General features: G+C 41.9%; 1 protein-coding gene across 6 annotated transcripts in view; it reads right to left on the bottom strand.

The window, feature by feature from the left end:
• FAT3 (FAT atypical cadherin 3) overlaps positions 1-27,436 on the bottom strand; it is a 994,495-nt gene that overhangs the window by 95,140 nt on the left and 871,919 nt on the right. For all 6 annotated transcript variants that reach the window (XM_077484996.1, XM_077484994.1, XM_077484992.1 and 3 more), the window contains 6 exons: positions 23,476-23,865; positions 21,936-22,150; positions 17,545-17,682; positions 11,856-11,999; positions 4,199-4,396; positions 2,432-3,230 (listed from right to left, as the gene is read on the bottom strand). In XM_077484996.1, coding sequence (XP_077341122.1) covers positions 2,432-3,230; positions 4,199-4,396; positions 11,856-11,999; positions 17,545-17,682; positions 21,936-22,150; positions 23,476-23,865 — 1,884 coding nt within the window. The remainder of the gene's footprint in view (positions 1-2,431; positions 3,231-4,198; positions 4,397-11,855; positions 12,000-17,544; positions 17,683-21,935; positions 22,151-23,475; positions 23,866-27,436) is intronic.

The following is a 27,436-nucleotide window of genomic DNA, read 5'->3' on the forward strand; positions in this document are numbered from 1 at the left end:
ACGACTCATTATGCTTATTATGAGGGGCTCCCACCATCCCTGTTCTATGCTGACTTCCTCCTGGGGCTGTACCCAAATTCCTGTGCTGTGCAGGCATACTGAGCACAGCAGGGGTACAGCCCCAGGAGGAAGTCAGCACAGCACAGGGATGGTGGGAGCCCCTCATCTAACGAAAATTCGTATTTCGGATAGGAAATTCTTCAACGGAATTTCGTATTTCGGATAAAAACCAAACTTCCGTCAGCATCGACTGTCATATTGAGGTTAATTTTTGCCTTTAAATTCATCGCAAAGAACGTTCGTATAAGTTAATTCATATTTCGTACGAATTGAAATTGAATTTCGGACACGAAATACAAAGTATGAATCAATTCTAATACGAACCGTAACGGAACGGAACGAAACAAATTTATTGACGGTGCCCATGTCTAATATACAGATACATAAGCAATTGAAAGGAAACCTCTCCAAAATTACGGGAAACGTCTCCCAGAGAGTGATGCATTAAAAAAAAATCAGGAATTCTAAAAAAAGTATTTGTTTCTATATGTTCAACTTACACATAATAGATATATACTTTTAATACTTTGTATTAATATGGTAGAAAGACCAAGAACTGAGCAATCACATGACCTCATATAGCTTAGTTCTTGGTCCACTCTGAGCAAAAGAGGTTGTCCTCAAGGTTTAGGAGTGTGTCTATGGTAATTTTTGACCATTTTTCCACAAGCGCATTTGTGAGGTCAGGCACTGATGTGGATGAGAAGACCCGGCTTGCAGTCTCCGCTCGAATTCATCCTAAAAGTGTTCTATAGGGTTGAGGTCAGGACTCTGTGCAGGCCAGTCAAGTTCCTCCACCCCAAACTCGCTCATCCATGTCTTTATGGACCTTGCTTTGTGCACTGGTCCAAATCATTTGGTGGAGAGGGGATTATGGCGTGGGGTTGTTTTTCAGGAGTTGGGTTTGGCTCCTTAGTTCCAGTGAAGGGAACGCTTAAGGCATCAGTATACCATATAAGAGACATACAGCATATAAGACATTTTGGGCAATTTCATGCTCCAAACTTTGTGGGAACAGTTTGGGGATGGCCCCTTCTTGTTCCAACATGACTGAGAACCAGTTCACAATGCAAGGTCCATAAAGACATGGATGAGCGAGTCTGGGGTGCAGGAACTTGACTGGCCTGCACAGAGTAATGACCAGCAGAGTCTCCAAGCCAGGCCTTCCCATCCAACATCAGCGCCTAACCTCACAAATGCGCTTCTGGAAGAATGGTCAAACTTTCCCATAGACAGACTCCTAAACCTTGTGGACAGCCATCCCAGAAGAGTTGAAGCTGTAATAGCTGCAAAGGGTGGACCAACTCAATATTGAACCCTACGGACTAAGACTGGGATGCCGAGTTCATGTGCAAGTAAAGGCAGGTGTCCCAATACTTTTGATATTATAGTGTATATAGATCCATACAATAAAAATACCAATAAGGGCAAACTTTAAATAGCCTAGTTGGAGTATCACATCTTTTAAAAAACATGTTAAAACCTCGTAAATGCCTTTAAATACCCTTTCTTTTCAGCCATAATACTTCTTCTTGTTCATTGTAGTTCTCTGCACTGGTAGAACTAAGTAACAGCTACACCCCTCAGCACAGAAATCCTCACGAAAACACATAGGGTGGAGCACTTAGAATCTGGTGCAGCCGTGCATGCCATATCATATGCATATCAGCGAGTTTGCCAATAGAAGTCAATGGAAACTAAGATAAATTGCTCTGCATTGACTTCTATAACATGCAATACTGCATGTGGCCAGAGTGGGGGGTGGGCATCGGAGAGCCTCGGAAATACTCGGGAACAGCTCGGCTGAACTCGGGAAAGGCTCGGAAACACTCGGGAACGGAGTATTTCCAAGTGTTTCCGATTATTAACAAGTATTTCCGAACAGTTCCGATCCATTCCGAGTGTCCCCGATGCCCCCTCAGCTCTGGCCGAATGTGGTACTGCACACCCCATTAGCTTGAATTCTGCTTGTTTTGTGAGACAACCGAGTCAGAATATAAACAAAAAGTCGCACGTCTTTCAAAACACTTGTTAACCACGTTGCTTGTAAACCAAGGTTCCTCTGTAGTTACAACAGCTATAGTTGTTGGTAGTACATTATGCATCTGTGTGTATATCTATTTCTGCGACTTTGACTAGACTATAAAATGGTGTTGCAGATGCAGAACAGGAAAAAAAATAAATATATATATATATACACACACACACACACACATACATATATATTTTATATATATATATATATATATATATATATATATATACACACACACACACACATACATATATATATATATATATATATATATATATATATATATATTTGTGCTACTTTAAATAGAAAACGCTGAACTGAAGGTTTCCTACTCACCATTACATATACAGCGTACATTCCTGTAAAACCGCGGGCACACAAAGCTGATTCTGGCTGTACTGTAGGTCATTAGTGAGTGAGAATCAATGGACAGGGTCTGCTCGCAGTGCTGCTCCTGACAGTCCAATCCCGAACAATTCTTCTCCAGGATTGTTGATATCCGAATTACATTTTCTAAATGTCTCCTTGCATTTGAAAGCTTCTGAATCAAATAGGCAGGCCTGTAGAAGCCTCCGTTTTGCATCTGCACAGCAAACAGCATATCGAGCTGGTTGGTTCCAGCCACAGGTTGAATGCTGATTATATACAGACTGTCTTCTTTCTGTGTCAGAACCGCGTTACGGAGAGTACGACGGAAGCCGTGCAAATGGAGCCCAACAAAATCTTCGGGGGAGATGTTCTCGAAACGTATTGTCACAGCGTTCTGTAACATTTCCTGCATCAACTGTTCCACGTGCACAGTCACGTCCACCGACACCTGATATCGTCCATCGCTAACCGATACATTGAGAGTATACTTGCCCCCATCCAGACCGCCAAGTGCAATCACTTTCCCGTCATGATTGTTAATTTTGAACAAGCTTTTCTGCTCTGACTTTAGATTGTAGGAGAGGACATCATAGATGTCCTGGTCGGTGGCGTGAATCTTCCCAATAACACCTCCTGGGAAGTCATCTTCCATAGTGACAATATATATCTCCAGGGGAATGGCGGATGGCTTGTGAACACTCTCTTCAATGACTTTTACTTGTACGTAAGTCTGAGAGGTCAAGGGTGGTTTACCTGAGTCTCTCACCTGTAAAGAATACAGAAGTTTTAGTTTAGAAAAATATTTCATATATTTGTTTGATTTTATTACTCTATATAGTGCCGTCACATTCCACAACAGTTTGCAAACAACAATAAACCATTTAAATCAGTTGCTGCCTTTAAAGTAAATTTTAGTTTACCTTCTGGCTCCTTAAAGCGTAATCCCAAATCTGAACTAAACTCTCAAAAGGAAGTTAGTTCCACTTTAACACTGAATCCCCCTGCAGACAAATTGCTGGGATTTTTTCCCCTTTTCTTTATTTTTTAATTGTTAGCTCTGCCCCACCGCCCCCATCCCCCTTCCCCTAGCCTAGGCCAGAATAGCATGTACCTGGTCCTGCAGCCTCCTGGGATACTTACACCACATCTCCCAGGAGGCTTGTAGGAATTTGCAGTCTGTATTTTACCCTGTAGGTGGTACTAGACTGAGGCGGCAATGCAAAAGGGAGAGAAAGTTGCGAACTTGGTTCCTCTATGACTTCCTGGTGCCTCATGTGACTCCGGCAGCCATCTTGGGTCAGGTCTATTTAAGACTCTGGCTCCTCGATTTGGGGTGATTTACGCAAGTAGCACGAGTGACTAATGTCATTGAAGACTCTGTTAGCATCTCTGGAGTCCACATTCTGCTGTTACAGTTTGTAAGTGGCTACAGATGGCCGTGCCTACCCGCTTTGTTCTGTATTTTCTATATCTTACCTGATACACAAACTAGTGGCCTTTGGTAGAAGTGCTGCCTCTCTAAAATCACTATACTTTGAGATGTGGAGCCCTAAGGGCTTATAGAAAAAAAGCCAAACATTTGAGATGTGGTGCCACAGAACCCACCTCTGCATCAATAATTACCCTTCTAACTCTTCTCTACAAAAAAAATAAAAACATGTCTTGAATTGAGCTTAAACAGATAACAAAATAGTGAAGAGGCTTCATGGAAAATGTTCGTTAACCATTTAATACCTGTATAGTGAGAAGATGTTCGTTAGTGACCATATGCTGAAACACCACAGAAGAACGCAGAACTCCAGACTGGTCCAAAACAAATTTGCCGCCTTCGTTTCCATTTGATATGGTGAACGTAAACGGGGGACCATTGTGGTAAGAGTCTTTGTCGGTAACCACCAGCTGTAGAATACTTGTTCCAATGGGCTTGTTCTCCTAAAAAGATCAATTTTAAAATTTAGTGGCAAAATTTCTGTAAAAAATAAAAATTCAAGAGTGGTTTACAGCAATTTATCACTACTGTTATCAAGAGTTTTCAACCCCCTGTAGGCTTATTTTGCTTTTGTTTCTCTTTAAATGTGTCCTTCCTCTTCTTTTGAATGTATTAATATTGTGCTAAAGTAGGTTTGTAATATTTCCGTGTCAAGTAAGTTCTCTATACAGTAAGTGTTTATTGAGAATAAATTTATACAGGGGCAATACTAATCTCTCCTGGCTTCTCCATAGGAATATGTGACACTTCTGCAGGGTCACCACATTTCTTCTAAAGGACTCGCTGTAAGAATATATAAAAATACACTGCTACATCTATATCTTATTTTCTGCTATACTAGATTCTCTATAGAAATATACATATGTGTGACTTCTGCAGGAGCACCAAATATCTTTTAACGGCCATAAGAATATATCGATATTCTACTTCCACTGGGCCATTATTTGTCCTGTATTGGATTCTTCATAGGAATCTATGTGAGGCTTCTGCAAGGGTAACACATATCCTCTAGTGAACTCTCTATAAGAATAAAGAATCCACTTCCACTGGACTACTTCTTGCCCTGTACTGGATTCTCCATATAAGTATATGTGTGGTTTCTGCAGGGCCACCATATAGCTCAAGGTCTCTCATCAGGGTTCCATGGAACCCTAGGGTTCGTCTAGGGGTTGCTAGGGGTTCCTTGAGCAATTACAATTTCTGCCTCTCAAATAAGTTTCCACTGACACCGTTGATCTTTTTAGCTATCTATAAGGGGGGGGGGGATTCCTCCCAAAGACCACAAGTATAAGGAGCATTCTTCCCACTGACCACCACACTAACATATCATGAGTTGTAGATATAGTCATTTTTAGCATTGGTTCCCCGAGACCGCAAAGTTATTTCAAGGGTTCCTTTGTGTTGAAAAGGTTAAGAAAGACTAATATAGCTTCTAATGGAATCTCTATAACAGTGTATACATATATATATATATATATTGTATATACACGGAGAGAGTGAGGGAGAATCCATTTTGTCAGGTGTCGCCTAAAGGTGGCCAGAGTAGGAGATAGCTGGACAGATTAAAGTAGAGAGTTCCAGAGGATGGGAGGGCCTCTGGAAAAGTCCTGGAAATGAGTATAAGGAGGAGACAAGGGAGCTAGAGAGCAGGAGGTCTTGGGAGCCTTGGAGACAGTCTGGATGATATTCGGAGACAAGATTGCTGATGTAGCTTGGGACAGAATATGAATAGCTTTGTATGTTATTGTTAGTATTTAGAATTGAATTTGCTGGGCAATAGGGAAGCCAGTGGAGCGATTGGCAGAGAGGGGTAGTAAACACTGACAGGTTGGTAAGGTAAATGAGCCTGGCAGCAGCATTCATGATCGGCTGAAGAGGGTATAGGCTATGGATAGATAGGCTTATGAGAAGGGAATTGTAATAGTCAAGGCGAGAGATAACAAGAGAGTGAATGAGTAGCCTGGTGGTTTCATTAGTCAAAAAGGGGCACATTTTAGAGAAGTTACGGATGTGAAATGTGAACCATATCTAAATTTAAAAAGATTTCATCTGTTAACTTTATCAAAACATATTCTAGTAGTCAATAACCCACTTTGCTCCGACTATACTTATATTACACTGGGTCTCGGACTGTGGTGTACCCAGAGATGTCCATGCAACTTGTGCAATCAGAAAAGGGTCAGCGTTGGCAACTTTTAATCTTAGTACAAGGCTTCCTTTAAAGGAGAATTACACACCTACCACAGAAAGGAGTAATATGTAAACGACAAGAGTAGCAGCTAAGCCATGATAGCATTTTTTTTCCCTATAACAACACCAAAGTTTAGCTTCTTTGTAATTGAATGAAAAAAAGATCCATCAAACTGCTTGCAGCATTCAGAGGGGTTAATGAAGAATAAAGGCACAAGTTGCAACTAGTTCCTAACACATTTTATACTCAAGTGTGCTTAATCATCAGGCCTTATGATCAACCACTTGAGTATGAAAGACATCAAGGAGCTGACACTTGTGTCTCTAATCGTAAATCCTTGATTGCAGTTTATGGACAATTCTTCATCTTATTCAAGTTTCCAGCAAATTGATGCTGGGATTTCAGTTACAGCAACAGGTGAACTAAGGCCAGCCATCCCTGGCAGCAGGAAGTATTCATTCCTATGCTTCTTGCTGTGCATGTTCTGTTTCAATATTTTTATTGAAACATTTTCCAACAATAGGATCCACAACGCAGGTGGTGCATATCAAAACATTAAGGACAGGTATAAAAAAGGGGAATCAAATACCATACCACCAGCTATTCCAGACCCAAGGAGATGCCTTATAAGTAGGAATTCAACATAAGGAAAAGGATCCTAGGGAGCAAACATATTCCTGTGTCTCTTAAAGACCACAATGGCTATTGCAGACTGTGTAATCTAAGCCAAATTTAGACCTACCCAGATAGTATTATGATAATCTGTATAGCTCCTAGAAATTGAGGTTTTAAAGCGGAACTAAACCCTCCTTTCCAACCAAAGAAGCTGCCATCTTTGCCTCCATTCGATCTGAAATTGCCATGGTGTTGCACATGCGATCAGTTATGACACCAGGCATTTCATGGTTTGACAGTTTCAATAAGAACACAAGCAAATGTGACAGTTACCATTCCCAGCATGCCAGAAATGTAACTGTTTTTTGAAAACGTTAAATCAATGGGTTTAGTTCCACTTTAAAGCTAACATGCTAGCTCTTCTTTATGCCAGCGAAGGCTCTTGCCCTCATACCACTTCTGGACAGGTAAAGCTTCTAGAGCAATGGGGACATCCACCAACATCCATGCATCAAAACTACTACTAGCTGCAAATAAACTAGGATGGCAGCCTTGGGTGACAGAGGTTCGTTATGATCTGACAAGTTGTCTTTAAAAAAAAAAAAAAAAAAAATACACACACATATATATATATACACACATACACATAAATATTATACATATATTATATATATTATTGCTACTGAGACCATTTTAACCGAAACGTGGTATCAGTGCCATATACATCGTATCCCTCTGATCATGTACGGTAGTTTTCTTACTCTGTTTCCAAAAAGTCTATACAGAATGTGGAATGGGAATGAGGGACACTTACTAGCAAATGTATATAGGCATAGGGCACGCCCACTGCCACACCCCCTTTAAGGAAAATTAACCCCAAAAAAAGGTAATTGAATCCACAAGTGTTTTTTTTTTGTTTTTTTACCACTTCTGTTCTGTCATATTGGTTTTTAAAATGTATAAATGCAGCAATTTAGAAATTGGATGAAAAGTTTAGCGCTGGGAAACACTTTTTGAAAAATAAAAAGTGCATTTTATATACAACTATATAGATCAGACCAAAATGAGGGACAAATGAGGAGGAAGGAATACGGGACAGAGGGACATTGCTCCATATCCGGGACAGTCCCTCGAAATCAGGGACAGTTGGGAGGTATGTATACGGCCTGCCATAGAAGTGAATGGTTGTGGCCACACATTTGTAAATGCCGTATGATGATCATTTGCACCTGGTTTGTTTTCCATAAGTGAATGCGTGTGAAAGCTACAGTATGGTATCTGCTTTATAACGAGAGCTTTTGGTCTCCTTTGTGTATTCCCTTCAGATCTGTGCAGCAATCTTGCATTAAACAAATCCGGCACTTTCCCTCTGTGTAGGAGTTTCCTGTAATAAAGACTTGTGCAGGGTGACTGGTCTTGTCTCCGCCCCCTCCTGTAGGTTTCTGCAGGCAGCCTGTAGTAGGTGGAGCCTGCTGGGTCCCTCCTATGGCTCAGCTCTCTGAACAAGTTACGTAGAGTATAGTGATTATGTCAGTGCTACATTTACAAGGTAATATCTGGGTTCACACAGGTATTTTGGAGCATACAAAGTGTACTTCAATCCTTGGTGGCTATGAAGGAAAATATTATAATGAGAATTTCCAGTTCCCGAAGCTCGATGTTAAATAGCACAACAATTACTTTCATAAAGCCTAGTTTCGTCAGCATAATGAAGTACTCCAGCATAGTAAAACCAAACAGAAATCATTCATAAGGTCCCAGTCACATGGAATCCTTGGTCAGGCAATTACGTCTCATTGCAGCTTGTTTACAGGAATAACCCAACTATGACCCGCATTATATATTAAACATCTTCTGCTCAGCTGCACACGCCTGGCAAGAAAAGTCAATATTCCTCTGTTGGGATACAGAAAAATGACCGGTACTGTATAAACGAGAAACATTAAACAATTCATTTCATTCTGAAAGAGGGGGAAGCTAGCACAGGAGTTCTACAGATCACAGACGAAACGCGCTATGTAGGAATTTTCTGACTGGTGTATTATCCGTGGTGCTGTGGAATGCACATGACTAGGCCTGATGTCATAGCACACACCAGATGTTCCATTTTTCATGTAAGCACTTTCTTAGGCTTACTATTATGATGGATACTGATCCTTCACTGATGAATGAATGTTGAAGAGAAGATAAGAAACCTAAGTGGGTCATTTAAAGTAAACCCCGGGAAAAAAGATAATACGGTTAGGGATGAGTGGCTGAGCCTCAGGATAAGACACCTGCCCCGTAACCACAGGTACCCACTTGGTGTGCAGCTATATGCAAACAGTGATGGCTGCGGTCAGCCGGTCAATACTTTGTGCAGGCTGATTGGCTGCCAATATTTGCATGCACTTGTCATTCCAGCCACAAAAATCCGCTCAATCTTGCCACCAGAATCCTATGTATGCAGCTAAGCAACCATGTGAAGGAGGACTACATGTTTACAGTGGGTCATGAGACCTGTTGCTATAGCCCAGAAGGTAAGAGGGAGGTCTGGAGTCCAATTAGCCCTCCTGTTATCTTAGGAACATACAATTATTATTATTATACAACATCAATATAGTGGCAACAGTTTGTGCTGCACTTTATTAGTCTCTATATTGTGGAGAACAGAATAGGGGTGGGTCTGAGTAGTTTAGCAAAGGACAATTGGACAGGGCTGACACCACTGTGTTGTAAGTGCACATTGAGACTGAGGGGCTGAGTGCATTTCTGGCAGATCAACAGGTATTTGGCAATACTTGTAGGGCAGTGGCAGCTGGTTGAATTTTTTTTTTGGAGGGAGGGGGTGACAAACAGTATGCCACGCTCGACCCCCCCAGACCCCCCCCCCCCGTCGGCAGCACTTAGCCTATCACCGGCGGCTTCCCCTTGCTCGGTGGAGGCCTCCCCTTGTCCTGCTCTCCATCACTGGCGGCTTCCCGTTCTTCTGCTCTCCACGGCAGCAGCATAATTACTCACCTCTAAATGCCTGTCGCTAGGGGGTCCCTCGTAGTCTGCCTTCTTCCTTGCCCGGGCTGGTGACATCACTTCCCCTCGGTGGCGCACCGTCATCTGGGACCTGTCACGTGTCCCAGATGACCGTGCGGCGTATCACGGCGCGCGGCGCCGCTCACGCAGGGGTGCCCGGCTGTGAAGCCACAGCTGGGTGCCCACAGTGGGAATGCCGGGGCCACGAGTGGAGCGGGGAACAAGGGGGGGGCTTCATTCCCCCGCATCGCTGGACCCTGGGACAGGTAAATGTCCGATTATTAAAAGTCAGCAGCTGCAGTATTTGTAGCTGCTGACTTTTAATTTTTTTTTCTAAGGGGGAACCCCACTTTAAAGCAGAACTTCTTTCAATCAGCATTCACTATTTGTAATCCTTATGCTAGGGCTAGCATTAGAAAATAGATAGAAAAGTATATCATATTTACTTGTTTTAAACTTTTATTTTTTTACATTTCTTCAGTTACTTCCTGGTTTCCAAGCCTAGGCAAATTATGTCATACATTTCAGAGGTCTTCAGGCAGGAAGGAAGAGTTTTCTTAGCTAACCCTCCTGTCTCCATGCCTGGACTAGGGGCAGATGGATTCCAGGAAGTAAATGCTACATGAATCATCTGCCTTTACTCAAGATAGCTGCAGCCAGAAATGCTAGGGGGGTGTTTTTTAAAGTGATTGCTCAGCAAATTACAGCATGGAGATGTGGATGGATAGTAGAGTTTGCTTTGAATATTAAAGATGAATTAAATAGCGTTTCTGGTTTGTGGTGTTCAGATACAGTGTAGTTCTGCGTTAAAGATTTGGGAACTGAGTGGTGCTTCTCAGATTGAGATGTCCTTATGCAGAAAGAACAGGCAATTGAGATTCAGCTGTCCAGTCTGCCTTTATATGCCCAGTTCCAGCTCAATACATATGAATGGCCTATTCTCTTTATTCACAGTAATTTGTTCAGGTAACACACGGAAGAATTTGTGCTACTCCATTGCGTGATACAATGTACTTTGCATTGACATGTAAGAATTAAAAATAAGCAACCCAACTCAAGCTGCCAATGCACCTACAGTTCAGTACCCCATGACATACATAGTGTGCGTTGTGGTGCGCTGCCTCCACAAAGAAGAAAGAAACTGGAGGTGAATTTTTGTGAAGATTGATGTTTTAGGTATTTATATAGCACCATCAATTTATGCAGAACTTTAGATATATATTGTACATTCGCATCAGTCCCTGCCCTCAAGGAGCTTACGATCTAAGTTCCCTAAATTATACTCATAAGTACTTGGGCCAAATTAGATAGGAGCCAATTAGCCTACCAACATGTCATTGGAGTATGGGAGGAAACCCAAGCAGGAACAGGGACAGGGACAACTTGCAAACTCCAGGCAGGTAGTGCCGTGGTTGGAATTTAAACCAATAACTCTAGTGCTGCTAAGCAAAAGTGTTAACCACTTAGCCACTATGCTGCTCAATAACACTAAAATTTTATGATAACAAATTCGGGAAACATCTAGGGCTTAGGTCAATTGGTTTTTACGTCTACCAGGATGAGCCTACTTTGTTATGCACTTTGTAAAAGCTCATTTGCCACACAGACTGGTACAGTAGGGATATCACCATAACATGTCCATGACATATATCTGACATATGTTAAGGGAAATAAATAGGAAACACGTTTTCAGAGTCAATCAACACCACTTTACTTAGAGGCAGGTGTGACACTAGAGTTGCCACCTCATCCCTTTAAACCCGAACACATATGAATTACACAGGTTCTGAGGCAAATTTAATGCAGATGAGGCACCAAATTTAATTACCACCTTAATCAGCCACAGAACCTGTGTAATTAATATGTGTTTGGTTTTAAAGGAATGAGGTGGCAACCCTTCGTGATACTCACATGTTTCATCTCAAAGATCACCAAACACAAAGCACCAGTACTTTGACCCAATAAAAACACCAGGGCAAAGCAAGCATGGCCCAGCACCTAAATTTGAACCAATGTAATAGAAACCTCGTGCATTTCAATAAGCCCCATCCCCTTTGATATCATGAAATGAGAGACTGCAGGCTTACCTGAATAACAGCACTATAATTGGACGGTGTGAATTGAGGGCTGTTATCATTGACATCTGAAATATCTACATTTACTGTCACAGTGGAGGAGAGAGGGGGAAGTCCGCTGTCCTTTGCTTGAATAAGGAGCGAGTATCCAGATACCTTTATGGGGAAAAAAAAGAGATGGCTCTTGAAAAAAAAACTGTTGTCAAGATGAAGCAGTCATATTACATTGGCCTGAAATGCAGCCAAACAAAAAACTATGGACTTCTGACATCATTAATGGTAGGCAACCAATAGGGCAAGGCCGGGCTTATTTTTCCTGCCCCCCACCCAGGCCAACTGTCCTGTACTGTCCTGCGTTTCCTCCTAACCCAATAAACTGACTAGCCTTAGTGTCACACAATAGTACATCATAGCTACCCAAGTCACAGAGAGGCTTGACAAGACAGTCTTTTTACTCAGTGCCAGTGTGCGTAGAGCTAATTAAGCTTTGGCAAGCTGTCATGGTCAGAAAGATGTTCCAGGCAGGGCACCATGTCAGTTGTCTAGGACAGCCTTTCTCAATCTTTTTAACATGGAGGAACCCTTGAAATAACATTCCGGTTTAAGGAACCCCTGCTAATAATTACTATATTTACAGCTCATGGGACATTAGCATAATGGTTAGAGGGAAGAATGCTCCTTACTTTTGTGGTCAATGGGAAAAAATCCCACCCTTGCAATTAGTTAAAAACACCATTAATGTCAATTGTAGATTTCTGTATCTGAGAGACAGAAATGGCTCACTGCCCAAGGAACCTCTAGCACCTTCTGGAGGAACCCTAGGGCAGGAAGGTGTCCCAGGCAGGGCATGGTGTCCTTTATCTGGGACAGTCTTTCTCGACCTTATTAACATGAAGGAACCCTTGAAATAACCTTTGTGGTTTTAGGGAACCTATGATAATAATTACTATCTTTACAGCTCATGGGGCATTAGCATGATAGTAGGACCGAAGAGTGCTTCTTACTTTTGTGGTCAATGGGAAAGATTCCACCCTTGCAAATAGCTAAAAAAGATCATTGATGTCAGTGGTGGTAGCTTATCGTATAGACAGAAATGGCTCTCTGCCAAAGGAATCCCTATCAACTTCTGGAAGAACCCTAGGTCTCCAAGGAACCCTGACCTACGAGGTATTCCATAGTGTGCCGCCAGTTTCTATCTCCTTGACTTGTCATGCTAGTCTGTCAGCAGTTTAGATCTAGGAGCATGGACCCAGGGTGGCTGAACTCTTAGTACACAGCATTCACTAACAAAAATGCAGAAATTGTGTAGGTACAGCAAATACCCAACTACATAGCAGGCAGGGCAGAACTCTAGGTCCTTTTTTATACACAGGATAGAGAAGCCTGTAGCAGAGGAGTGCAGCGAGGTGGGTGAAGGGCTGGCATGACATTGTGACAGGGGAACGTGTATTGGTAGATGGTATGTGGAGTGTCATTGGCTATAAGAGGGGAGGAGGGGGTCAAGATTTATATAGGGGGGCGGACCCCTCTTCCCGCTCATTCAGCAAAACCAGGGAGTTTCCCGCCCGTCCTCCCTAGTTTTTAGTAAGGGGTTAGGTAGGAAGATGTTGGTTTGTTTGTTTTTTCTTTCATTGCAGGTTTCGGACAATGGGATGTCGTGGCAGTGGCTGGTGTTGGTCTTTGCGGGGGAAAAAAGAGATTTGTGGAAGGAGGAGTTCAGGACCTGTTGGTGGGATGGGTCCTGAGGATGGTATACCAGGTAACGGAGGTTATATGGAGATTGGTTATGGGGCACTGCGGCAAGTGGGTGTCTCTGAGTCAGCTTGAGATCGTATAACTCACTTGAGAGGTTCCGCAGTGTCATATTGTAATACATATGGTGGATGGTGGACCTGCAAAGACCAACGGTAGAGGGGATTAATGGTTTCAATAACAGATGTCTTTTGGTTAATTGTTCATGTTAATTGTTATATATATATATTTAGATATATTTATATATTTAAGTTTGTTAATAAAATTAAGGCTGCTACGGCCGTTTTACTCCAGAAGTTGTTTGGGCCCTTATTTCAAAGAAGGTGGGAGAGTTTGGAGTGGTAGGCCTGGTGGCATTCACAAGGTACATCTGTTATACAATAGTCAAGTGTTACAGACATGTTGTGTGGGTGGCTGTGTGCAGTCCCTGGTCACAGCCTATGTTGGCTATGCAGAAACCTGGCCCAGCTGTCAGGCTGCATATTAGTTTGGCTTGGTTAACCCTGCAGAGTACAGGTATACCATAAAATCACTATGGAATATGTAGGCAATGTATAAATGAATAAAGAAACAATCTGCACAAGGCTGCAATGAATACATTAAGTAAATAAAACACAACACATAAGACTGAGAGACTGATTAAGATGTGTATACAAATACACCATTCCTTCAAGCTATGGGGCAATACGGTTGCCTTTGGGAATTTATACTGTGCGAGGAGGGTCAGGCTCAGTAATGTGGACCGAAGTTAGCCTTGCGGCAAAAGAAAATGACAAGTGCACCGCAAATTGATATAAATGACTTCTGTACATACGCCGTACAGTTTCATAATACCATAAGATCCCTGGAGGTCACAGGGGTGGTAGTGTAATTCTCTACAGGCTCCGCAGTAGAACCACTCTCTGGATTTGATTTGGTAAATGACATTTATGAGAACTGCTGTACAGATAACTGAAAAAAACCTATTGCAATTCATCCCAGCACATAAAAGACATATGCTGTTCTTTTATAAAAATGTACTACAAACACGACAGCTATGATTGACACACTAAAGCTGAAATACAGACTAAACAAATATTGTCTAAATATGAGAGCCATGCTTATTCTTATTTAAATCTTGGTTGGTGTTCATTTCAGGTGTTTTTTTTTTTAGATCTGTGCAGAATGAAATAGCTTCCTATAATAAAGACCAGTCACTGTTGCTTTCTCCTTGTGCAGGGTGCCTGGTCTGGTCACCGCCCCCTCCTGTAGTTTTCTGCAGATAGCCCGTCGTGGGTGGTGCTGCAAACCGGAGATCATAGTGCTGCAAGGCAGAAGTGCCGACCACTAAGCCTTTTCCTAATAAATATTATAATTTTTCTGTGTCCTTTGTTTAGGCCTGAAGTCTTTATATATATATATAAACAACTCAGGGCCGTTTTTAAAGCGGTTGTATACCCGCAAACGGAAAAAAAACAACAACCTGTAAGGCAAAGGCATAATGAGCTAGTATGTCCTAGGTCCTGTGTTATGATGGGAGTAGTATGGGAGAGGAGATCCTGTGTTAGGACGGGGGTAGTATTGGGGGGGGGGTCCTGTGTTCTGCTGGGGGTAGGATGGGGGCAAAGGTCTTGTGAAATTATGGGATAATAAGGGGGAGGCGTCCTGTGTAATGATGGAGAAGGGGAGTCCTGCATAATGATGGGGGTAATATGATGAAGGGGGTCCTGTGTAATAATGGGGGTAGCATGGGGGAGGAGGTACTGTATAATGATGGGGGCAGTATGTGACAGGGAGTCCTGTGTTATGATAGGGGTAGAATGGGGGCAAAGGTCTTGTGTAATTATGGGGTAGTAGGGGGGAGGGATCCTGTGTAATGATGGAGGAGGGGAGTCCTGTGTAATGATGGGGGAAATATGAGGGAGGGGGGTCCTGGTAATAATGGGGGTAGAATGAAGGAAGAGGTACTGTGTAATGATGGGGGTAGTATAGGGGCGGGGGTCCTCTGTAATGTGAGAGAAACTGCATGGGGGGGGGGGGGCAAGAAAATGTTTGCCCAGGGTCCAATCAATATTAAAGACAGCCCAGAAACGACTTGAAATCTATAGGCAGTCACCTATAGTTCCTTGTTGATGGTTGCAACGATCTTCAGGTTTATAGACCCTCTGCACCATTGCCACCACACTGGGAATGCTCACTTTCTTTACTTCTTTACTGCAAGTAAGCAGAGAAGTATAACTTTGTTTTTATTAATGCGCAACCTTACAGAAAGAGGGAAGTTACAGTTTTCTACCTTCTACGCCCTACCACTTTGGGCCACTTATTTTTTGGGGGGGGAATGGGTACCTAGTTTTGACAGGTACCCATTCTCACTTCAGCCCAGAATGCCAAGGCGATCAAAGTGGAAGTTCAGCCCCCTCCCCCTTTGTTCGCAGCCTTTTGGGACATTTGACAGGTCCCAGAAGGCCGCAAGAGCATTCACAAAGTGCAGAGCGGCTCGGACATGTGCAGTGGGAAGCTAGCTGAGAAGCTGCAAGGACAGATGGCTTCTTTTAGTAAACATTCCGGCACCCAGAGAGCAGTGAAGATCCAGCTTCAGTGAGGATGGTGCTGCATCCCTGGACAGGTAAATGACCTTTTATTAAAAGTCAGCACAGTATTTGTAGCTATTTTTTTAGGGGAGGGAGGGTTGGGGGGACTGAAGCACCTCTTTAATTTAAAAAAAAAAAAAAAAAAGATTTTACACAAATAAATTAAAGTTGCTCAGTGTAAGCAACGTTCTGTGGAATATGGTTTGTCTCAACCCTCTAACTATTACATCTGCAGGACTGCTTGTTTTCCAGCTGGCTAACTGGCTGGATCACCAGATGAAATAAAAGAAAGAAAGCCTAAAAAAAGAAAACCAATGAAGACATCACATCTAAGAATAGGTACCGTATATACTCGAGTATAGGCCGACCCGAATATAAGCCGAGGCCCCCAATTTACCCCCAAAAAAACTGGCAAACTTATTGACTCGTGTATAAGCCGAGGGTGAGACATGCCTGTCCATCCCTGTGTGTGTGTCCGTCCATCCCTGTGTGTCCGTCCATCCCTGTGTGTCCGTCCATCCCTGTGTGTCCGTCCATCCCTGTGTGTCCGTCCATCCATCCCTGTGTGTGTGTGTGTCCATCCATCCATCCATCCCTGTGTGTGTGTGTCTCCATCCATCCATCCATCCATCCCTGTGTGTGTGTGTCTCCATCCATCCATCCATCCATCCCTGTGTGTGTGTGTCTCCATCCATCCATCCATCCATCCCTGTGTGTGTCTCCATCCATCCCGTGTGTGTGTGTGTGTGTGTGTGTGTGTGTGTGTGTGTGTGTGTGTGTGTCCAGCCTACCTTTGTCCCGAGCCTCCGTCCCGTGCCTTGCCTCCTTGCCTCCGTCCCGTGCCGTGCCTTGCCTTGCATCCGTCCCGTGTCGTGCCTTGCCTTGCCCCCGTCCCGTCCCGTCCCGTCCCGTGCCGTGCCGTGCCTTGCCTTGCCTCCGTCCCGTGCCCTCTTCGTCGGCGGCCATTGTAAAATTCAAAAGCTGCGCCGCCGCCTTCGCCTGTGATAGGCGGAACACTGAATTTCCCAGCAGCCTGTGTTCCGCCTATCACAGACGTCGTATCATCCTCGTCCGTAGTACGAGGATGATACGATGTCCGTGATAGGCGGAACACAGGCTGCTGGGAAATTCAGTGTTCCGCCTATCACAGGCGAAGGCGGAGCCGGAGGCGCGGCTTTTGAATAGAATGGCCGCTGTCTGTCTGCTCGACACGCTGATTGAGCGGGCAGACAGCGATGACTCGAGTATAAGCCGAGGGGGGCACTTTCAGCCTCAAAAAAGAGGCTGAAAATCTCGGCTTATACTCGAGTATATACGGTATGTTGCAAAATAATAAATGTTTACTTTTGGGTTTAATATTTCTTTAAACAAGGACTTACCCTTTCACGGTCCAGTTTATCTTTAACTTTTATTAGTCCCAGAACTGGGTCCACTGTAAACTGATTTTCTTGATCTCCATTGATGATGGAAAAGCTAATGTGCCCATTAGAAGGACTGTCAAGATCTTCAGCAAAGACCTGAAAGATACAATGATAATAAGGAAGAGCAATAAATATATAATTCCGTGATGCATATATCTTATGAGATAGACATTTAAAGTGTTAGTACATCCAAAATCCTTATTTCCCTTATAGACCTCCAATGGCAAGCTGAATCACTCAGTGATGTCAGAGTTCCCAGCTCTGCCTTTATGCAGTGTCGGCCATTTTGTTGCATCTTCTTTAATGCCCGAGCAGAGAGATCCAGTAGACTCAAGTGGGTAGAGCTGGGACTCAGAGTCTCCAAAACTTCTCCTCCGATGTAGCTGATGGGAAATCTAAAGCGTCTACCCAAAACTGACTGGCATAGATATTGTAAATGATTCCTTATTTGTAAACAGTGACTCTGAACCTTCATAGAGTGAATTGGTGTCAATCAAAAAATGAGATTACAGTGTAGTCGGGTTATCTAATTTTTGCAGACTTGCCTCCTATTATTCCAGCTTGCTCCGATGTGCTCCTAGTGCTCGACTCAAATCATGGGCATCACATTCTGAGCACAGAGAAAAGCTTTGTGGGAGCTGTAGTCTTCTGGATAGACATTGCTGAATTGCAGAACTGACTATGGACTACATCTCCCAGCAGACCCTCTGCTACACAGGAGAATTGTGGGATAAACTATAAAGGGATCTGTTGACCAAGCCCACATTCTCTTGCTTCCTGGATCCCATCACATGAGCACCACCCCGCTGCTGGAAGAGGTGTATTCGGCCTGTCACGCGGGACACGGCCTGCAGCTCCAGCCCCGATGAGTCCAGCCACTGCCCGCTCGCAGAAGGATGCCCATCTGCAGCACTGAACACCACAGAACCAGCCAGAGTTAGCAGACTGATCGCTATCACTGCCCATCTGCAGTAAGAAGAATCGTTTGACTGTCCCTCTGGGAGACGGCCAAGGTCTGTTTTAGGATTGGTGAGGGGGCTTATGCCCACAGACCCCACTGCCTTAAAAAGCACCAACCTCTGAACACTGTGCACAGGCGACACTCACTTGGATTACAAATAGCATTGCTATAAACCAGGATCAGCTATCTTGCCTTGTTTATCATCACTTTGCCATAGTCATGAATCTTTGTTTGAGCTTCAACTTTGCCGGTGAAGACATTGCAAGGCCTTGCTTTTAGGACATTATTTTTTTTATTGCACTTAAAGCTTAGTTCCACCCAAAAATGGAACTTCCGCTTTAAACACTCCTCGCCCACTTACATGGCACATTAGGCACGTAATTTTTTTGGTGGGGGCTTCATTAGGAGGGGGACTTCCTGTCCCACTTCCTCCTTCCGCCCAGGGACCGCCAAGGCGACTCCTCCTTTCGCCTCAGGCGGCCCCTCCCTCTAGGCGATCACCTGAGACACGCAACAGGTCCCAGGAGGTCGCCTGTCCACTCCGGGAGCGCAGCGCGGCTTGCGCATGCGCTATGCTTGCCCAGCCGTGAAGCTGAAAGGCGCCAGCGGAGCGGAGGGGGGGAGGAGCGGTGCTCCGTTCGGCCGCATCGCTGGACCATGGAACAGGTAAGTGTCTGTTTATTAAAAGTCAGCAACTACACTTTTTGTAGCTGCTGACTTTTAATAAACATAAAAAGCCTGGAACTCCACTTTAAAGGGGGCACTACTATACTGGTAACTATAGTACATTATCTCTCATTAGGATTAAAGATATTATAGGCCGACCCTGGGTTCTTCTTTAAGGCAGAAACTTTTCCTTATATCCATTAATAGCTTTCTCAAGGTATCCAATTGTGACTGTATATTGTTATCATTCATTTGTCATTACCAACTGTTATTGCTGCAGGCATTATTTCAACCTAGTCTTGGCTGTAACCAGGATTTGGCTGAATAATCCTTGGTTTAAACCCCTCTTTTAAAATAAGTAAAATAAGAGAGAGTTGAAACTACTTGCTTTGTGTCTGTGTGTCATTTAACCACTTAAGGACCGGCCTATTTTTCAAACTTGTTGTTTACAAGTTAAAATCATTTTTTTTTGCTAGAAAATTACTTAGAACCCTCAAACATTATATATATTTTTTTCTAACACGCTAGACAATACAATGGCGGTCGTTGCAATACTTTTTGTCACACCGTATTTGCGCAACTGTCTTTTTTTGGAAAAAATACACTTTTTTTAATTAAAAAATAAAACAAAAATAAAGTTATCCCAGTTTAATTTGTATTGTGAAAGATGATGTTATGCCGAGAAAATTGATACCCAACATGTTACGCTTCAAAATTGCGCCCGCTCGTGGAATGGCGACAAACTTTTATCCTTAAAAATCTCCATAGGCAAAGTTAAAAAATTCTACAGGTTGCATGTTTTTAGTTACAGAGGAGGTCTAGGGCTGGAAGTATTGCTGCCGCTCTAATGATTGCGGTGATATCTCACATGTGTGGTTTGAACACCATTTTCATATGTGGGCGCTACTCACGTATGTATTCGCTTCTGCACGTGAGCTCGGCGGGACGGGGTGCATTACCTTTTTTCTTTTTTAAATATTTGTTTTACTTTTTATTTTTTATTTTTACACTGTTCTTTTAAGAAAAAAAATTGTGTCACTTTTGTTCCTATTACAATAAATGTAAACATCCCTTGTAATAGAAAAAAAGCATGACAGGACCTCTTAAATATGAGATCTGGGGCCATATTTAGTGTCATATTTACACTAGAATAAATAATAATAATAAAAAAATGTTGTTTGAAAAAAATAAAAATAAATGTCCCTTTAAGAGCAATGGGCGGAAGTGACGTTTTGACATTGCTTCCATCTTGCAATGGTATGGAGCCGGGTGGGGGCCATCTTCCCCTCACTCAGCTCCATACCACAGAGGGGACAGGATCTGATCGCCTCCACCACTGCCGGCAGCTCCGGTAAGTGGCGGAGGGCACCGAAGTGCGGTGGGTGGGGGGGGCCCTCTCCTGCCACCAATAAAAGTGATCCCGTGACGAATCTGCCGCAGAGACGACTTTTATCTGAAAGTAGACCGCACGCTGAAGAAGAGGATACTGGGATTATGGCAACTAGCTGCTGCCATAACAATGATGTTCCTCTTTAAAGTGACGCCGTATAATGACAATGGGCAGTCCGTAAGTGGTTAAAGGTATATACAACATGTCTGAACCTAGAGTGTCAGAGGGCCTGCAGAGTTCACAGGGTCATGGCTACACAGGAGAACATGCATTACCAAGCAACCCCTGAGAGGGCAGTTCTACAACTGTATACGCAAATACAATCACTAAAATCTTCATGAAACAAGGGGTGGAGCTTGAACAAAAGGGCATCATCATTTGGGGCGGCATGGTGTCCCAATACATACCTGACATAGAGACACCTGTAAGTTTGTATTAAAGGATATGTATACCCAAATCACTAAAATGTTAAAAGTAATTTTCAATATTTTTAAATCTGTAGCTTTCATTAAAATAATATATGATGATCCTGCCATGAAGATCCTTGAGGTGAGGCAGCTCCTGTTATGGGGTGACAACTCTCTGCTCCTGTGTTTCCAGTTGTTCCTTTATTGTCATACTGTCACAGAGCTGTCCAATGGAAGCTATAAATGGCTATTTCTTCACATATTACTCAGGCATGGTCCACCACTGTCAGCATCAGGAAACCCACCCTGAGAGAAATGCCATGCAGCCATCTCTGGAGTGCATATAGACAAGAAGTGGCTGCAAGGAGGCTGCAGATCAGCAGCCCTGAGATATAACAAAGAATATAAGAATATAAGAATATAAGAAAAGGGAAAAAAGTATTTTTATTAAATAAAAATAATAAGATTAATAAAGATAACGGGGTTGATTTACTAAAACTGGAGTGGAAAATCGGGTGCATCTGTGCATAGTAGCCAATCAGCTTCTAACTTCAGTTTGTTCGAATAAGCTTTGACAAAAAAAAAAAGAAAATGGAAGCTGATTGGTTTCTGTGCAGAGCTGCACCAGATTTGGACTCTCCAGTTTTAGTAAATCACCCCCTTTATGTTTTATTTTACACAGCACTTTAGCAGACTAAATGTCAGTTTAAGGTTTACATTTACTTTAAAAGGATGTTAATAAGTATTGTTACCATTTCAAAATTTGACATAACTGAGCTTTGTAAAAAGCCAATTATCAGAGTACTATAAAGGCTCAGCTGGATGAGACCTGTAATAAACACTTTATACACACAATAACTTGTCAAACGTGAGAAGTATCTGGGGTTATCCATTAACGTTTTAATTGGTGAATAATGAACCTTACTCTAATGACTGAGTCCCCAATAAAGGCGTCTTCACTGATCACAGCGCTATAAACCTCTTGGCTGAATGCTGGCGCATTGTCATTAACATCGGTCAGGTTGACGTTAACAGTTGTCACTGCGCTTAGAGGAGGTGAGCCACCATCTTTAGCTTCAACCACCAGGAAAAAGTGTCTGCTGCTTTCATAGTCCAGAGCGCTGACAACCACAATTTCCCCTGCAATGAAAAAAATAAAATGAAAAAAAAAAAAGAATAAAATAAATGGTAAAAGGGGGCGGGGGGGGGGGGAGAAGAGGAGAGTAAGGCAAAGAAAACAGAGGAGGGTAAAGGATAGAAGAGGAGAGTAAAGGAAAGGAAGAGGAGAGTAAAGGAAAGAAGAGGAGAGTAAAGGAAAGAAGAGGAGAGTAAAGGAATGAAGAGGAAAGTAAAGGAAAGAAGAGGAAAGTAAAGGAAAGAAGAGGAAAGTAAAGGAAAGAAGAGGAGAGTAAAGGAAAGAAGAGGAAAGTAAAGGAAAGAAGAGGAGAGTAAAGGAAAGAAGAGGAAAGTAAAGGAAAGAAGAGGAGAGTAAAGGAAAGTAGAGGAAAGTAAAGGAAAGAAGAGGAGAGTAAAGGAAAGTAGAGGAAAGTAAAGGAAAGATGAGTAAATGAAAAACAAAATAGAAATGAAATAACAGCATAGGAAGGAAAAAGAGGGAAGGAAAGGAAAGAAGAGGAGAGTAAAAAAAAAAAAAAAGACGATAAGGGGGGAGAGGAGAAAAAAGGAAAAGGAGAAAGAAGAGAGGAGTAAAAAATAAGAAAAGAAAAAAGAAGTAGAAGAGGCGAGTACAGGAAAGATAAGAGTAAATGAAAAAATAAATAAAGAGGAAACAAAGAAATAACAGGAGAGAAAGGAAAGAGAGGAGAAGGAAGGACAGGAATTAGGAGGAGAGAAGTGGAGAGAAAAACAAAACAATGAAATATGAAGAGAAGAGTGGAGAGGAGAGGAAGGAAAAAGAAGCAGGTGAGAATAAATGAAGGAACAGGGAAGGATAGAAAAGGAAAGGATAGAAAAGGATAGAAAAGGAAAGGATAAAAAATGATAGAAAAGGAAAGGATTGAAAAGGATAGAAAAGGATAGAAAATGAAAAGATAGAAAAGGATAGAAAATGAAAAGATAGAAAAGGATAGAAAAGGAAAGGATAGCAAAGGAAAGGATGGAGAAGAATAGGATAGAAAAGGGTAGGATAGAAAAGGGTAGGATAGAAAAGAATAGGATAGAAAAGGAAAGGATAGAAAAGGATAGTAAAGGAAAGGAAAAGGAAAGAAGAGGAGAGGAGAGGAAAGAAAGATGAATAAGATAGTAAAGGAAAAGAGGAAAGGAAAGGAAACGAAAGGAAAGGAAAGAAGAGGAGAGGACAGGAAAGAAAGATGAATAGGATAGTAAAGGAAAGGAAAGAAGAGTAAATGAAGGAACAGGAAAGGAAAGAAAATGAAAAAAAGGAGAGGAGAGGCAAAAAGAAAGGATATGCGAGAAGAGGAAAGGGAAGGAGAAAGGATTCTTACCAGTCTTTGGATTAATCCTGAATCTCCCATATTCATTTCCTGTCCTGAAGCTGTATGTTATCTCGGCATTTGTTCCGATGTCCTTGCTTGCAGCAAAGACTGATATGACTCTGGTGCCAGTGGCAGTGTCCTCAGGGATGGTGATCAGGTAATCTCTTCTCTCAAATATGGGAGGGTTGTCATTAACATCAAGCACAGTGATAGTAACAACAGCAAAGGAAGATAAGGAGAGGGCAGGATTTGTGTCAGATGCTTTTACTGTGATGTTGTAGGTAGATTGCAGTTCCCGGTCTAGTGGCTGCTCCAAAACGATGATGCCAGATTGTTCATCAACTGAGAAATGACCTTCAGCAGAATCTACCAGGGAATAGATGACCTTCCGATTTATACCTACAAAGCAAAACAAAACTGAATATTACAAAAGAGAGCTAAGCTAGCCTTTGATGACTCAAATTCCTGCTGATTTCTGCTCAAGTGGCCAAAATTTAAGCTGCTGGTGGAATCTCTGATGAAACGTGGAAGTGGAGTTACTCTCATTATCTGGGACAAGTTGTAGTGCCTTTTTCCTATGTTTTATCCAATTTATGCTACATTTCTCCAGCCAGCTGCCTAATTAGATTGTGTCCAGGAACTGAAGATAAGACCTTGTATTCTATGGGAAATGCTTTTCTTGTTTCAAAATGGGATGGCTCCTCCAAGGCTTTTTTTTTAGCAGCAAAGTATTTCAATCAAAATAATTACATTTTAGTAAAATCTTTTATTATACAATATAAAGATCAAATATGTGATAGAGTTTTCAAATATGAGCTTTGGTTACAGATGTACACAAACATGTTCCATTAAGATTAGCAAATATCTAGAATCCACATGAGAATCCCGGGCTAGTTAGTCCCCATCTATATTAGTTAATCTCGAAATATCTAAAAAAAAAAATTATCTTAATTATAATTCACATACAATTGTATTTTACACATGTTTTTATATTCCACACATACCTATCACACCAGATAATAAATTTTAATTTAATCCTCACGGCATCACTTGCAATATAGCGATGACGGCCACAATTGAATTTAAGGTTATAAACAAATAATAAAATATACTTTTTTTCTCTTTCTCTCTCTTTCAATATAGATGGGGACTAACTGGCCTGGGATTGTTCAACAGTGCTATACTGGATGGAAAGATTATTCTTTATATAGTTTTTTACTGATGGACTCGCTGAGGTTATTGGAAAATGCATCCAAGGTGCTGCCCATTCCTTCACCTCTTGGAGGTCCAAGAGTGTGGCTCCTTGTAAGCCTTTCTGGAGCTGGATTTCATATTGAGGAGGTGGGAACAGCGTGTGGAGGTTACTGGATCATTGACATTTCTTTTAAACAAATTCTGGTTATGGGATACTGTTCCAAATTTGAGCGGTAATTATGAACCTTATTATACTGTAATATATGTAAAACTGCTTATTATGAACCTTATTATACTGTAATATATGTAAAACTGCTTATTATGAACCTTATTATACTGTAATATATGTAAAACTGCTTGTAGATTATGTAGTATTAAGTTTATGACTATTTCGACATATTCTCCTAGAATTAAAATCCCCCCGAAGAAGACTACGATTGATTAGGTCGAAACACGTCTAGGTTTCTCATGTGGATGGCAATTTTGTAATGTATTGTCAAATGTGATATTCGCTAATCTTAATGGAACATGTTTGTGTACATTGTAAACAGAGCTCATATTTTAAACTCTATCACATATTTGATCTTTATTTTGTATAATAAAAGATTTTACTAAAATTAAATTCTTTCGATTGAAATGCTTTGCTGCTAAAAAAACCCTTGGGGGAGCCATCCCATTTTGTATTTTTTTTCTGGGTTGTGCAGCCCTGTAGACTCTTGAATTTCCGTTTTTCTATTTATGCTTTCCTTGTTTTTTTTATTTTTTATCCAGATTAAGTCATTATATTGTAAGTGCTGTGTATGTTGCGCAATGCTATCATTTTATTTAATAAAAGGTTCTTGGCTCTTCATTGTGCATATTACTGGGCAATGTTCTGGTGGCACAGATGTTGGTTCTGTTTCTGGGTTCACAGGGTGTTAGTGCTTTTGAAGACCCCTAGTGCTGAAAGCCCAACTCCAGACAAAACATTTTATTTATTTTGAAATGATTAAAGACGGTCATATTTCTTCGCCAACTGTGCCGCTCCATGGGAATAGACAAAAGTGCTCTACAGTTAAAACTTCTACAATGTTTTTATTGCTGTCTGAGCCTTCTAATCCTGTGGACACCTGTACCACCCATTTCTTGTACAGGTGTCACAGGGACAGGAAGTGGGGTAAAATCACCCCAAAAGGGTCATGGGCAGAAACAAAAACCTGACAGAAATATAACTTTTTCCCCAATTCTATCCAAAACTAAAGCAAGACCCCTTTACAACCGATCAACACATATGTGTGGTGGCAAAAGGGTGGTCTTTAACACCCACATGCTGCACTCACTGTACACTCCAAGCCCAAAGACCTAACTGTCCAAGACAGCTCTCGGTCCGGAATAAAGATGAGTAGCCAGTAGGTACAACCTCTTATTATGAGACCACTGTACAAGTGCTCACATGATCACTGGTCCTTCCCGTCTCATGGGCGTTCGGAGCTATTGGAAGGAATGTTGGAGTGGGCAGGTAGGGGTTAAGCATTGAGCTCAACTACAGCATTGGTTGGTCTGAAAAATCAGTCCCAGGTGAGCCAATTTCCCCCCAGAGGAGTCATCAGAAGAGTCTATATGTCTGTCTATCCTCCATGATGTCTTTCTAGTGATATTTCAACCAGGTTGACCTCTCAACCAAGGCCAAAGGTGCACACAAATAATAATAGCCAACAACGTCCATCTAAAGTATCCCTTTTGCAAACACAGGCATTCCTGCAGCTTGCCAAACAGACAGCTATCCGCATCGTTCCAGCCATACTAGCAGATGGCCTGATGGATCCAACAGACAGCATGCTGACCGCATACAAAAACACACACATTTTTCATGCATTTAGAACTGTGATTATCCGAGCTAAACTCCTGCAATAAGCACTATTTCTGATCTGTGAGCTCATGGACTCTCAGATTTTGCTGATCCAGCTGCTGAGGCGACCCCCTTTGTTATGTGCGGTAGATCTGTGCGCGGAAACAATAATGAGATCTGAAGGGAGGCTACATGCATGTCTGCTCCTTCTCCATCGGGAGAGCCATTTCGCTGCTAATTAAAACAGAATGCACAGTCAACATCACATCCCACCCGGCAGATAAATTATCCTGTGTCGCAGACTGGGTGTTGCTGGCTGGGAAATATTTAGAAAGGTGCCACATTCCGAAAGGATCCTCTGCTTAGATTTGTAGAAACAACAATTTTCCATTGTGACTTTTATAATACGAAAGCTTTGAACGTTTTTTGTATGGTGTATTAGCTTTCTATGGGCCTTTGGAAATAAGCCTGTTAAAGTGGATCTTCTAGTGATTACAATATACTGCTGATAACCATATCTTGCAACAGTTGCCTTACCCTATCCAATTGATACCTAAAGAAGGTCCATCTCAATATTACTTCTATTTTACTTTTACTACGCTTTTATTTCCTTTTTATTTTAATTTTACTTCAAGTTTTCATTTTATCATTCGATTAGTATTCCATTATTATGGTTGAATTGTTCCCTGTACATTTGTACTGTTTACAATTGAGTCTTTCAGTTATCTTTTGGAGGTCACCACTCCACTTTTGTATCCTTTATACAGTTTTACACTCTGTTTTATATTGTGAAAATTTCTTAATAAAAACAATTAAAAAAAAGGGGATCTTCCAGTAACTTTACCAGTCTATATACAATGAATCGCTGATAAGTCAAAATATACAGACAATAGTATAATTTTACAACAAGTTTATATCAGGCAAGCATTGAGATCAAGTCAGTGACCC

The sequence above is a fragment of the Lithobates pipiens genome, unplaced genomic scaffold (genome assembly GCF_037356315.1).
Source record: "Lithobates pipiens isolate NorthernLeopardFrog02 unplaced genomic scaffold, aLitPip1_a1.2 Scaffold_17, whole genome shotgun sequence".
Lineage (NCBI taxonomy): Eukaryota > Metazoa > Chordata > Amphibia > Anura > Ranidae > Lithobates > Lithobates pipiens.